The sequence below is a fragment of the Sturnira hondurensis genome, unplaced genomic scaffold (genome assembly GCF_014824575.4).
Source record: "Sturnira hondurensis isolate 20B ecotype Veracruz unplaced genomic scaffold, ASM1482457v3 Scaffold0018097, whole genome shotgun sequence".
Lineage (NCBI taxonomy): Eukaryota > Metazoa > Chordata > Mammalia > Chiroptera > Phyllostomidae > Sturnira > Sturnira hondurensis.
This window is the reverse complement of record NW_028090728.1, coordinates 1,929,762-1,944,563: the sequence shown is the minus strand read 5'-3', so window position 1 is coordinate 1,944,563 and position 14,802 is coordinate 1,929,762. Positions and strand designations below refer to the sequence as shown.

Here is a 14,802-nt window from a genome sequence, read left to right as displayed (position 1 = left end):
AAAGGATTAGGGCATAACTCTCAATTTTCTCTTTCCTCTCCACATATTACTACCACTTCCTGGCTATACAACTGTTCCAATAAACTGGTGAATGTGGGCAAATCATTTGCTTTTCTGAACCTCAACTTACTCTCTTTTTTAAAAAAGCTTTTAGTTTTATTTACTTTTAGAGAGAGGGGGAGGGAGGGAGAAAGAAAGGGAGGGAAACATTGATGTGAGAGAGAAATGGCAATGATTACCGCACACCTCCAACTGGGTACCTGGCCCACAACCCAGGCATATGCCTTGACTGGGAATCAAACTGGTGAGCTTTCAGTTTGCAGGCTGGCATTCAATCCATTGAGCCACACCAGCCAGGGCAATTTATTATTATTTTTTTAATTTTTATTTTATTGACTAATTTTAGAGACAGGGAGGGAGGAAAGGAGGGAGGGAGGGAGAGAAAGAAACATCGATTTGTTGTTCCACTTATTCATGCATGCATACATTGTTTCTTGTATGTGCCCTGACCAGATATCAAACCCACAACTTTGGTGTACTGGAAAGATGCTCTAAACTGGCCAGGGTTACCTCAATTTATTCTTGAATGAAGTTACCTCCAAGGTCCCTCTGGCTCTGAAATCCATTAACACCTATGAGACCCAGTCAGGATTGGAATCCAGTCTACACAGCACTTCTTCAACTGCACTTACCGACGAGTAAGACTCTCACTAGATATATCCCACCTTCTTCCACAAACAGGGCTGTGATGCAAACCCCTACAATGCCACAAAAAATCTGCATATCACTTTTGTCCCTCCCCCCAAAACTTAACTACTACTAGCTTACTTTGACTGAAGGCTTAATGATAACAAATAGTCGACATATATTTTGTTTGTTTCATGTACTATATACTGTATTCTTACAGTAGAGTAACGTAGGGAAAAGAAAATGTTATTAAGAAAAATATATTTATAGTACTGCACGTATTTACTGGGAAAAAATGCATACATAAAGCTGCATACATTCACACTTGTGTTGTTTGAGGGTCAACTGTACTTTTGTATGTGAGTTTCACACCAACTGCACAGAAGACAAGAGAAAGGCAAACTGGAAACTGGGGAAATGTTCAAGGGCCAAGCAAAATCAGGGTCGACAAGATCCTCCCTCAGGCTCACAAATACAATTCTTCTGTGTGGAACACTGAATGAGGTTCTTTATAAATAGCAAATTTAAGGAGGGAATTTATTTTAGTATTTGATAGATAGCTGAGAGTTCATTATTCTAATGGTTGCCAAGAAAAGAAACTCCCCTCTATAATCCTAAATACTAGTTAAGCATTTTTAGTACAGTAGTCCCCTCCTATCCTCAGGGTTTACATTCCAAGAACCCCAGTAGATCCTCAAAACCTCAAATATTACTGAACCCTATAAAAGGACTGTCAGGAAAAAAGTACAACCCCTGTTAACATAACGAGAATGGTTTGCGTAACATTGATGTAATCTGGCAGCCAAGGACAGTGGACTGGAATGTGCATGTGTGATCAATGATGACTTCACTGTACTAGTCGGTGGGTGCAGCAGACGTCATGGAGTAAGCATGTGTACTGTGTGGCTATCACATTCAAAATGACTGAGTGAGGAGAGCAATGAATCTGCATCAGATTTAGCATTAAGCTTGAACATTCCAGAACTTCTGGTCAAGATGGCAGCATAGGTAAACACTGCTGACCTCCTCACACAACCACATCAAAACTACAACTAAGTTATAGAACAACAATCATGCAGAAACCATCAGAAACCAAGCTGAATGGAAGTCTGACAATGGGAATTAAAGAAACCACATCCATCCAGACTGGTAAGAGAGGTGGAGATGTGGAACGTGCTGGTCGCACACCCACATGTAGTGGACAAAAATTCAGGAGGGATATCTCAGGAGCAAGGAGTCCCGGCCCCACAAAAGGCCCCCCAGCCCAGGGTTCCAGTGTCAGTAAGATAAATCCCCATAACTTTTGGCTGCAAAAACCAGTGGGGACTGAACTGGAGGAAGAAACTTCTGTAATCCCAAATAGTTCCTCTTAAAGAACCCGCACATGGACTTACTCGGACTCACCCTCTCTGAGCTCCAGCAGTGGGGTAGCAGCTTGAAAGGCACCAGTGGCATGCAGAAAGGAACTAAAGTGTCTGGCATCAAGGTGGAAGTTGGGGGACAGCTTTCTCCCAGACAGAAAGGTGGGCAGAGGCCACTGTCCCTTTTCTAAATCCTCCCTCCACAGAGCCACAGAGCCACAGAGCCACAGAGCCGGCAGGCGGGTACCACATCCGAGACTCCATCAACCTGGTTATCACTGTTTGCCCAGCCCTAAAGATCCCAAGACTCAGTCCCTCCCAACTTATGGTTGCACCCAAACTGTTAACCATGACTTTTCTATATGAATGACTCATCTTGACTCATGCCACACAAATTCCTAAATCCAATCAAACAAACAACAGTCGGCTTCAGTAAGCAGCAGTTAGCCTAGATTCACAGCTTGACTTTGCCTGGGAACCTCCAAGCCCAGCACAAGTAACAGCCATCTCAGATTGCTTCACAGCTCAGGCAGGGAGGCCTCAGGCTGAACCTAGATGGGGGCTGACCTTGGCCTGTACCACCCAGAAAAACCCAGAGCTCCTGCATAGCTGATTCTCTACAGAGTGTGGAGATTGGTGGTCAGTGGTCACAGCCAGTCCTCAGAGCTTACTGGCTGGGTAAATCATTCCCACTGACCTGCCAAAAGCAAAGCTCTACTATAAGAAGAGGCTGTACTCAGCCCATATGAAGGGCACACCTCAAGTACCCAGCTTGGGTCATAGGGGAGGCTGTGCCACTGGACTCAGCAGGACACCTACTACATCAGGCCACACTACCAAGACAGGGAGTCATAGCAGCTCTACCTAGTACACAGAAACAAACACAGGGAAGCTGCCCAAATGAGGAGACAAAGAAACATGGCCTAAATGAAAGAAAAGATCAAAACTCCAGAAAACAAACTAAACAAAATTGACATAAGATATCTACCAAATGCTGTTGGGAACCGTCCCGCCTGGTTTCAGGAGCTGTAACCCCACAAAAAGGCAAAAAGGCCCCACGGCTAGGGGAACCTTGGGACCATAAGCCACTAACGAGACAAAACTTATCCCCACCCCCCCTCACCCCCCCCCCCCGGCAGGGATGCAGCCTCTGCCCCCTTTTACTTCACCCTGCTTGGCCCCTGGAGGATGGCTGGATAGTCAATGACAGGTAAGATTCCTCAAGGAAGGAACAACCTAAGATAGACACAGTTTTCACAAAGGAGCCATCAGGGAAGGAGTTAGAGGATTGTGGAGGAGGGACAAAAGGCCCCCACCCTTCAGTTTTATCATAGCCCGAGTCCTCATTACATCTGTAAAAAGTCTCCTAATCTCTTGGCTGCCTTGCTTCCCTCACCTGATTCAGGCCTGTTACAATGCCAAAATGGGATGCAGCCCTGGGCCAGAACCGAGGTTCCAAGTCGGGGAGGGGGCAGATCAAGCCTGAGAAAGAATGCATTAAATTCTGTGAAACTTGTTTTGCTAAGAATGCCCTCAATTTAAACGTTTAGGGTCCAAGCACAAATGAGTTTGTTTCCCCAGGTTTCATGGCTAATTGGCATCACCCTGTCTACCAGACCCTGACTCAAAAGGACCCCCTTGATCCCAGAAATGTTATCTGTAAACCTTATCTCCTTTCTTTGATATGCATCCCTATGCAAGCTAAACTCAATAAAAGCCTTTTGGGAGATGGGCTTGGGGCATTCCCCACTAGAGGGAATCACCACCCTCTTTCCTGCTGGAACAACAGATTGTGTCTGGGACGATTTATTCTCATCCACGTTGGCCAGGAGAGATCTGTGGGATAGAGTTCACCTACGAGATGCAGAATTCAAAACACTGGTTATAAGGATGCTCAAGGAAGTTAGGATCTCAACAGCATGAAAAAGATGCAGTCAGAAATGAAGGATAGGACTTCCGCCAAGATGGAGGCATAGGTGGAAACACTGCCTTCTCCCACAACCAAGTTTGAATACAACAAAGGTTTGGAGAACAAAGACACAGCCACAAAACAGAAAACTGAATTATACAGAAGTCCGACAACCACTAACCGTTCAACGGGGACGGTAAGAGGGGCGGAGCCAGCAGCAGAGCAGGGTCGGGCAGGAAAGATCCTCAGACATAGGAGCGCAAGTGGCCCGGACCCAGTCAGGGTGCGGGGCAGACTGACCGCGGTCGCACATTCGCACACAGTGAGACGGACCACGCAGGCCCCAGGGGGCGAGGGCTGATGGCGGTGGCACACTTGCGTGCAGTGGGACGAAACACATGGGCCTGGTGACGGTGGCAGCTGTCGCACCTGTGGGAGCCGCGGCAGGAGACAGCAGATGGGACACCATTGTTCCTCTTTGACCCCGCCCCCACATACAACGTCACAACCCAGCGACTGAGTTGCCCAGCTCTGGTGAACACCTAGGGATCCGATCCTGCTACCAACAGGCATGAACAGCCCAAAAGATGGCGCAAGAAGAACTCAAAGTCCCAGAGCCGATAACTCTAAGCAACTGAGAAATTACCAGCCTCTCAGAAGCACAATTCAAGACACTGTTTATCAGGATGCTCACAGAACTGGTTGATTATAGTCACAAATTAGAGGAACATATGAAGGCTAAACTAATTGAAAGGAAGGGAGATGTCCAGGAAACCAATAGTGATGGAAAGGAAACTGGGACTCAAATCAATGGAATGGACCAGAAGGAAGAACAAAACATCCAACCAGAAAGGAATGAAGAAATGAGACTTCAAAAAAATGAGGAGAGGCTTAGGAACCTCCAGGACATCTTTGAACGTTCCAACATCCGGATTGTAGGGGTACCAGAAGGGGGAAAGAAACAGCCACGAGTGGAACACTTATTTGAACAAATAATAAAGGAGAACTTCCCCAGTCTGGCAAAGGAAATAGACTTCCAGGAAATCCAGGAAGCTCAGAGAGTCCCAAAGAAGTTGGACCCAAGAAGGAACACACCAAGGCACATCATAATTACACTAGCCAAGACTAAAATGAAGGAGAGAATCCTAGAAGCAGCAAGAGATAAGGGGACAGTCACCTACAAAGGAGTACCCATCAGACTGTCAGCGGATTTCTCAAAAGAGACCTCACAGGCAAGAAGGGGCTGGAAAGAAGTATTCCAAGTCATGAAATCCAAAGACCTACATCCAAGATTGCTTTATCTAGCTAAGTTTTCATTTAGAATGGAAGGGCAGATAAAGTGCTTCTCAGATAAAGTCAAGTTCAAGGAGTTCATCATCACCAAGCCCTTATTATATGAAATGCTAAAAGGACTTTTTTTTTAAAAATATGTTTTTATTTATTTATCTTTAGAGGGGAAGGGAAGGAGAGAGGAGGAAACATCAATGTATGGTTGCTTCTCGTGCATCCCCTGCAGGGAACTGGCCCCTGCCGGAAACTGGCCTGCAACCCAGGCATGTGCCCTGACTGGGAACAGAACCGCGATCGTCTGGTTCGCAGGCCCATGCTCTATCCACTGAGCTACACCAGCCAGGGCCTAAAGGGACTTATATAAGAAAAAGAAGATGGCCCTGGCTGGTGTAGCTCAGTGGATTGAGCACGGGCCTGCGAACCAGAAGATGGAGGTTCGATTCCCCGTCAGGGCACATGACTGGGTTGCAGGCCAGTTCCCAGCAGGGGCCAGTTCCCAGCAGGGGATGCACCAAAAGCAACCATATATTGATATTTCTCTCCTTCTCCCTTTCCCTTCCCTTCTAAAAGATAAATAAATAAAATTTAAAAAAAAAGAAGATGAAAAATATTAACAGCGAAAGGACAGCAAACTCACAGTTATTAACAACCACACCTAAAACAGAAGCAAACCTAGAGGACAGCTAGATCAGGAATGGAACCATAGAAATGAAGAACGCATGGAGGGTTAGCAACAGGGGAGTGGGAGGAGGAGAAGCGGGGAGAAGGTACAGAAAATAGCATAGACAGTAGGTAGAAAATAGATGGGGGGGGCAAGAATAGTGGGGGAAATATAGAATCTAAAGAACTTGAGACACGTGGTTATAAACTAAAGGGGGGAGAATGGTGGGGGAGGGAGTGTGCAGGTAGAGGGGAATGAAGGGGGGAATAGAACAACTGTAATGGTATAATCAATAAAATATATTCAAAAACAAGAAATGAAGGATACACTAACTGAAATAAAGAACAATTTACAGGGAACAACAGTACAGTGAATGAAGCTGAGAATCAAATCAATAATTTGGAACACAAGGAAGAAAAAAACAACCATGCGGAACAACAATAAGAAAAAAAATAAAAAAAAAACAAGCATAGTATAAGGATTCACTGGGACAACTTCAAGCAATCCAACATTCACATCATAGGGGTACCAGAAGGAGAAGATTAAGAGCAAGAAATTGGAAATTTGGAAAAGAAAGACAGAAAGCTCCCCTAATTTGATGAAAGAAATAGACATGCAAGTCCAGGAAGCACGGAGAGTCCCAGACAAGTTGGACCCAAAGAGGAACACACCAAGTCACATCACAATTTGCTGTAGACCGCTCTGCCTGGTTTTAGGAATTGTATCTGTACCCCTGGTGGCTAAGGGCGAGGGATGACCTTTGGAATGCCAGCCACAGGAGACAAAGCTTGTCTCTGGTAGCAAATGCTGCTTCAGTTCCTCTCCCTGCCCCCAAAACTTGGTCAGAAGTCAATGACGGGTAAGACCCCTCACAGCTGGGGGCAACCTAAGCCAGACTCAATCACTTGGGAGGCCTTAATGGAAGGACTCGGGGGGGCTTCAACAAAGAGCAATGGACTCTCGCCCCCCAGCTTTGACATAGCCTGAGTCCCCATGTTTTCTGGGAGAAGTGCTTCCTGGCTCTAATCCCCTTAAGCCTGAGTACCTGTTGGGGAGAGGTGCAGCTCCTTGCCTTGCTAGAGCGTGTCCTGGGGAAAAAATCTGGCATCACAAAGACTTCCTGATAAACCTGTGAAATCTGGTCTGCTAAGGGTGCTTTCATTCATATGATTAGGGTCCAAGAGGAAATGAGTATGTCTCCCAAAGTTTCTGTAACTCTTCCTGACAGACACTGACTCAGACTCTGAAGCCCTCAGATATCTTTGAAATGTTAGGTACTGTTTGATCCTTGCTGCCCTGTATTCCTGTGTATTACAACCCAATAAAAGGCTATGGAGAAAGGCGCTCAGGGTCTTTTTCTCCTTGGAGAAACTGGCTGCTGCTGGCCTTTGTCTCCCCTGAGAAACTGGCCACAGCCCACTCCTCCTCCCCAAACAGATCTTGGCATGTCTCAGTCATTATTCACTTTTGTCCGTGGCACTCGGGGGGGGGACTCGAGAGAGAAATCGCTCCCACAATAATTAAAATGCCAAATGTTAAAAGTAAAGAGGGAATCTTTATCTTTAACAAGCAGCAAGAGAAAAGCAGAGAGTTACCTCCAGGGCAGTTCCCATAACATTGTCAGCTGATTTCCGAAAAGAAACATTGCAGGCTAAGAGGGACTGGCAAGAAATATTCAAAGTAGTGAAAATCAGGGACCTACAACCAAGACTGTTCTACCCAGCAAACCTATCATTTAGAATCAAAGGGCAGATAAAGATCCTGACACATAACAAGGTTGAAGTACCCTGGCTGCAACAAGGCTGAGTCCTGCTAACTCAACCTTTCCCCACTCAGTCTGAACACCACTGTTCTAATCATCTCCAGGTAAATGATTTAGCAAATAACATGGATGACCCCAGGTTCAGGACTCTCCTAGGCAGTCTCCTCTACCAATGGAGAGTCTTAAGGATGTGAAATATTTTCCTGGTATTTCAAATCTCCCTGTAATTCCCATGTGTGATTCTACCCCTTAGATGAAGTTCTCAGATGCATGAGGCCACTCCCAATTATAGTGTTTTGGAGCCCAGAGAAAGAAAACCTAGTAGATAGACTAAGAATGTAGCTCTGAGATGTCTTTGCTATCCACTCTACTAAAAAAGAGTCTAAGTCACATCTTCTCTAAGTACTTCGTAGAAACTGATCACATTGCTGCCACTTAATCTGTACTAGGATTCTTTTTAAGATTTCTCCTTTTACGCCCTGGTTGGTGTGGCTCAGTGGATTGAGTGCCAGCCTGCAAACCAGAGGGTTGCAGGTTTGATTCCTAGTTGGGGCACATGCCTAGGTTATAGGCTGGGTCACCAGTGTGGGATGCACAAGAGGCAACCACATGTTGACGTTTCTCTCCCCCTCTTTCTCCTTCCTTTACCCTCTCTCTAAAAATAGATAAATAAAATCTTTAAAAAATTTTTCCTTTTGAATATAAAAATAAAATCATGGAAAACTTGTGCACACATAAAAACATCCTCAAGGATCTATTAGTTATTAGTAGCGGTTGCTGTGGCTGGTGGGGGTGGTTTACTTCTTGATATATGTATGTATTCTCTGAATTCTGTGCAATAATTACAAGTGTTTAACTATTGTTAAAGAAAAAAGTGAAAAATTCTAACTCTTTAATATTTCTTGAATTTCTTTCAAATATATGTGTATATATATATATGTTTAAAACATATATTAAAGTGTTTTCCATAACAAATGTCTAATAATCCATCACAAATTACATACAATTTATTTAACCATTTCTATTATCGGTTCTTGTTATTTCAGTTCCTTGCTCTTATAAAGCTAAAATGGCCAACATTTGATTTTGATCTGTGTGTATCTGTATGTTTTAGCACCTCCACAGAATTTAAGTCCCTTAAATGGTAGAGATTATGACATGTGATGAACATTTACCATGTGTTTTTCATGTAGCTGGCTCTGTTTGAGGGCTGAAAAAATGAATAGGAGCTGTCACTGTTCTTGGGGAGGTGACACACCATAGGACAGATAGACAAATAGCTAGATAACTCCACTCATGATGACTGCTACCATCAAGAGAGATGAAAATGCATCTGGAAGCAGAGAAGGAAATGGATAAAGAGGACATTAGGAACGACTTCACAAAAGAGTTTACAATTAGGTTGCCTTTCATTTCTTTTTTAAAAGACAAAGAGTTCATTAGGAAAAAAGAAGGAAATTATCATTCTAGAAGAGGGACCAAGATTCATAAAAGCATGGTGAACTTTTAAACTCAGTTTCTATCACTCCCTTCCTTTCAGTTCCCTCTGCTCCTATTTGAATTATTCCATGGGTTCTAGAGTTCAGGCCTTTGACCTTTCACAAGTGGAACTCCAACAGCTGTTGCCTCAACTCTAGGTGTTCACTCTTCAAATCCTATGCTGCCAGAGTGATTCTGACACAAACATGACCCCAGTACTCCCCCACTTAAACCTGTGTTGCTGCCCTGACCAGGTGGCTCAGTTGGTTGGAGCATTATCCCATGTACCAAAAGGTTGCAGGTTCAATTCCCAGTCAGAGCACATATCTAAGATGGAGGTTCAATCCCTGGTGGGGGTGTGTATAGGAGGCAATTGATCAATGTTTCTCTCTCAAGAAACATATATCCTCAGATGAAGATTAAAAAAACCCTACATCGCTCATGTCAACAGATGCAGAAAAAGCCTTAATAAATAAATACTCAACATCCTTCATAACGAAACGCCACAGCTAACATCATGATACTCAATGGCAGAACAGTGAAAGCTTTTCCTCTAAGATGAAGAATAAGACAAGAATGTCTGTTTCACTGTTGTACCCAAGATTACTAGATTTTAGCCAGAGCAATTAGATACAAACAAAAACAAAAACAAACAAGAAAGAAAGAAAGAAAAACATTCCAATTGGAAAGGAAGGAGAAATACTTCTATTCACACATGATAAGACTTTATAGACAGAAATCTTAAAGAAGCCAAAAACAAAACAAAACAAAACAAACCAAAAACAACTATTAGTACTGATTTAAAAAAATCCAGTATATTTGCAGGATATAACTTACACACACAAAAAAACTCCAGTAGTAATGAACAATCTGAAGAGGACATTAAGAAAACAATTCCATTTATGCAGCATCCCAAAGCCAATGAAAACTACGACACATTGCTGAAAGAATTTAAAGACTTAAATAAATGGAAAGACTGTGTTCATAGACTGCAGACAATACTAAGATGGTAATACTCCCCAAAGTGATTTACAGATTCAGTGCAAGCCTTACAAAACTCCCAATAGCCTTTTTTGCAAAATAAATGGAAAAGCTGATCCTACATTTCCTATAGAGTTGCAAGGGCCCCAGGTAGCCAAAACAGCATTTTTGAAAAAAAAGAGAATTACCTACATTTTTTGGACCATAAGACACATCTAGGTTTTAGAGGAGAAAAATAGAAAATAAAATTTTGAAGCAAAAAAATGTGGTAAAATATTTAATAACATAAATAACATAATATTTCACCAACATAAATGTAAACAGAACTCAATAGCAGCATTAACAACCATTATTCCTAACAAATTTGGGGGGAAAACAAGCGCATCTTATAGTCCAAAAAGTGTAGTAAGTTGAAGGACTCATACTGCCCATTTTCAAAACTTATTACCAAGCTACAGTAATCAAAACAGTGTGATACTAGCATAAGACCAGATATACAGAAAAATGAAACAGAATTGAAAGTCCAGAAAGAAAGCCAAACATTTACAGTCAACTGATTTTTGGCAAGGGTTCCTAGACCACCAAATGGAAAAAGTCTGTCTTTTTACTTTTTTTTTAAAGATTTTATTTATTTTTGGGCTGAGGAAAGGGAGGGAGAAAGAGAGGGAGAGAAACATCAATTAGTTGCCTCTTGCACATGCACCAACTGGGAACCTGGCTGCAACCCAGCCATGTGCCCTGATTGGGAATTGAACCAGCAACTTTTTGCTTTTGTGGGACAATGCTCAACCAACTGAGCTACACCAGTCAGGGCAAAAAAGGATCACCTTTTCACCAAATGGGAAAAACTGGATATCCACATGCAAAAGAATAAAGTTGGATTCTTATTTTATACTATATGGAAAAAATTAACTAAAAATGGACCAATGACCTAAATATAAGAGCTAAAACTCTTAGAAGAAAACATAGGGGCAAGTCTTCATGATCTTAGATTTGGCAATACTTTAGATATGACACTAACAGCATAATCCACAAAAGAAGAAAAAACAGGTGAACTGGTAAACTGGAGTTCATACAAATTAAAACCTTTTGTGCGTCAAAGAACACAATCAAGAGAGTGAAAAGACAACCCAATGAACAGGACAAAATATTTGCAAATTGTTTATCTAAGAAGGATCTAGAATCCTGAACATATAAAGAACTCTTACAACTCAATATAAGACAAACAACTCAATTCAAAAACAGGTGGAAGACATAAACAGATATTTCTCCAAAGAAGATACACAGTGACCAATAAACTCATGAAAACATGCTCAGTGTCATTAGTTATTTGGGAAATGCAAATCAAAACTACCACATAATCAAAAGAAATGAAAAAAAAACCCAGCAAGTGTTAGTGAAGAAGTAGAGAAACTTCAAACATTGCTGGTGAGTACGTAAAATGTTTCAGCCACTGTGGAAATTAATTCGACAATTCCTCAAAAAGTTAACTATAGAGTGAAGTTATGGCCCAATAGTTGCACATCTAGGAATTTGCTAAAAAGAAATGAAAATAGACATTCACACAAAAACTTGTACATGAATGCTTACAGCAGCTCTCTTTTTTTAAAAGATTTTCATTTATTTATCTTCAGAGGGGAAGGGAAGGAGAGAGGGAGAGAAACATCAATGTATGGTTGCCTCTCATGCGCCCCCTGCTGGGAACTGGCCTGTAACCCAGGCATGCGCCCCAACTGGGAATCGAACTACAACCCTCTGGCTCGCAGACCTGCACTCAATCCACTGAGCCACACCAGACAGGGCAGCAGCTCTCTTTACAAAAGCCCAAGGTGGAACCAACTCATATGTCATCTACTAGTGAGTGGATGGATAACAAAATGTGATCTACCTATACAATGGAATATTATTCAGTCTTTCACGAACACAGTACTAATACATGCTACAACATGGATGAATTTCAGAAACAGCACACTAAGTAAAAGAAGCCTGACACAAAAGGCCTCATGTTATGATTCTTTTTATATGAAATATCCAGAATAAGCAAATTCTTGGGGATAGAAAGCAGATTAGTGGTCGCCAGGGACTTGGAGCAGTAGAGAATGGGGAGTGACTGCTTACTGGCTATGGAGTTTCCTTGTGGTGTGATAAAAATCTGCAACTCAATAGAAATGATGGTTGCACAACATTTGAGAAATTATTAAATGCTACTTCAAAATAGTTTAAATGGTAAATGTTACATGTACTTTAACACTTGTGTATAAAACATTACATGGCTCTCTAATATCCTTATGATCTGCCTTCAACTTCCTCTCTTTGCTTAACTCCCTGATTCCTCCTCCCACTCCTAACTTCTCAGTTTTTTTACACTCCAAACTGTTTCAAGCCACTGGTTGTTCTTTACACATACTGTTTCCACTGCCGGGTAAGACTTTCAAGTCTCAACTCAAACATTCATCTAACAATTATTGACTTAAAGACTCCTGTATTCCAGGTACCATGTTAGGCACTAAGAATACAACAATGCACAAAACAGACACAGACCCTTTCCTTTGGAGCTTAGAGGCCAAGGAGGGGTGGTGAGAGACATCAAAGAAATAACTGCACAGTGCATTATTTCACTGTAATTGGTAGCTTATCTTCCAAATAGATCAGCATACCATGACAGCACACCATGAAGTGTCCCTCTCCCAGTTGGGGGGAGAGAATGCAAGGAAAGGTTCCTTGAAGAAGAAACATTTAAACAAAGCCCCGAAGAATACAGAAGTAAGTTAGGTGTAGATGGGCCATTTTTAGGAGACCCAAAGCCCTTGAAGTAGACAAACCTTTGAGCTGGTCACCAGGACTCTTGGCATTGGAAAGAGCTGAACCTCCCAGCACCCATACAACCTTAGCTCCTACTCCCACTAGCCACACACTAGCAACAGTTCTAAGGACCCTGGGATTTGAAAGAAAAAGGACAGGGAACTTTACTCCATGCTCTCAGAAATGTTCTCTGGAAAACCATTTCAGGCTCCACTTTTGTGGTTTGAGAGACTTTCCCGAACTGCTCTTAAGGCCTTCACGTTAACTCCCTTTTGAAACCCTTTCTTACTCTCCCCTTCCTTTGTGCCCCAGTGAGTCTCCAATACATCTAATCCCTTTCTTACCTGTCTCTCAGAATTTGTATGATCGTAGGGACCCTGTGAAAGAAGATAACCACTAAGGGCTCCTATTGGCTAACTGGGCTCAAATTTTTAAAAAACAGAGCCTAACAACCATTTCTACTCAAGGTCCTCTCATGCAAATTGGTCTTCACAGAGAAGCCTCCTCTGAACTGCCAGCCTGCACTGTTTTTGCCACCTGAGCAGCCCTTACAAAGGAATTCCTGGAATTCTATTTCAACCCCTAGGACTGAGGCTTTTCCCAACCCATCTGAGTCGTGCAACTATATTTCCCCCACCAACCAGCGGGGCTCCATTCTGACCAATCACCATAGTGTCTTTTGGACCAAACTGCAAGGATTTGGAGTCCTCATTTGCATAAAGAAGGACTAATTAGGGATCAGGAGCGGGGACTTAAGTCTATACAAATCAGTTTCCCTTCTGAGCACTTTCCCTGTCCACCTAAGAATGTTTCCCCAGCTGAAGCTCAAAGACCCATGGCTGTTTTGCACTGAATAAAGTTTCCTTCTTCACTGCACCCCAAGTTAGGGATTCCTGTGTTGAACTGGTAGTCAAGGGCCATTATTGGCATTAGGAAAAGGTCTGAGATCTGCCTCTAACCTCCAAACCGTATAGCGTTGCTCTGTCAGTAGGCCCTTAAAAGCTGTAGAATCGGCACGTCTGCAGAACTGCAGGGGGTATGGTAGAAAATAGGGTTCCCTAGGAATGATCAGGCAGAGCTTGAATGCCAAGTTAAAGGATCTTGGTCAGTGATTCCCAGCTTCATCGGGTTTTAGAATCCCGAGGAAAGAACGAGTGAACGGCGGGAGGACCCAGGGTTTTCAAGCAAATGAATGAAACCTCTTCACTACATTTAAAAATGTCTATCAGTCAGTCCTAAGAGAAGACAGGTGGCCATTGCAATGGTCTCGGGGACACAGTGAAGACCCACAGGGGAGAGAAGTCGCCTTCATCCCTATTTCCGGTGCCCACCACGATGTCCCACTCCGTGGGCCTCACCAAGTACAGCTGCTAGGAAATGCATATCCTTACCCGCCTCATGCGACCGTTGGACAGCAGGTCAGCGATCCCCTTGGCCGCGTCGTTTTTCTCCGCCACACAGAGGACTTTCCGCACGCCTCGGAAGTCCACCTCCATGGCGGAGGCGGACAAGTTTCGTCCTCCAGGCCAACGCACACAGCGGAGCGCGCAGCGGACTACGGGGAAGATCATCTCGGGTGTCCGCGCATGCTGGGGAAATCGAGCTGAGCGCCACCCCGAGCGCACCCTAAGGAATTAGAGACTCCAGGAGCCGCCAGTGCCGTGGGCACCGTTCCGGTCTCCTTCCATCAGCCCGCCGGGCTTCGGATTTGCAGCCTCTTCGCCTCTCCCTCACCACCACCGCCCGCAAGCCAAATCCCGCACTACCACGCTCCGCTCCCTCCCGTTTTCTCCCGCCACTTCCGCCAGGCGCGGGTCCACAGGGCCGAAAACTACAACTCCCACGCTGCCCCGCGCTCTTAGACCCCTTG

The 14,802-nt window shown here is 43.6% G+C and overlaps 1 protein-coding gene across 1 annotated transcript in view; it reads right to left on the bottom strand.

The window, feature by feature from the left end:
- The window catches only part of TOP3A (DNA topoisomerase III alpha), a 42,196-nt gene extending 27,495 nt beyond the window's left edge, over positions 1-14,701 (bottom strand). The window contains exon 1 of the mRNA XM_037068759.1: positions 14,324-14,701. Within this exon, the coding sequence (XP_036924654.1) occupies positions 14,324-14,503 (180 nt within the window). The 5' untranslated portion in view covers positions 14,504-14,701. The remainder of the gene's footprint in view (positions 1-14,323) is intronic.
- Positions 14,702-14,802: the final 101 nt, after the last annotated feature.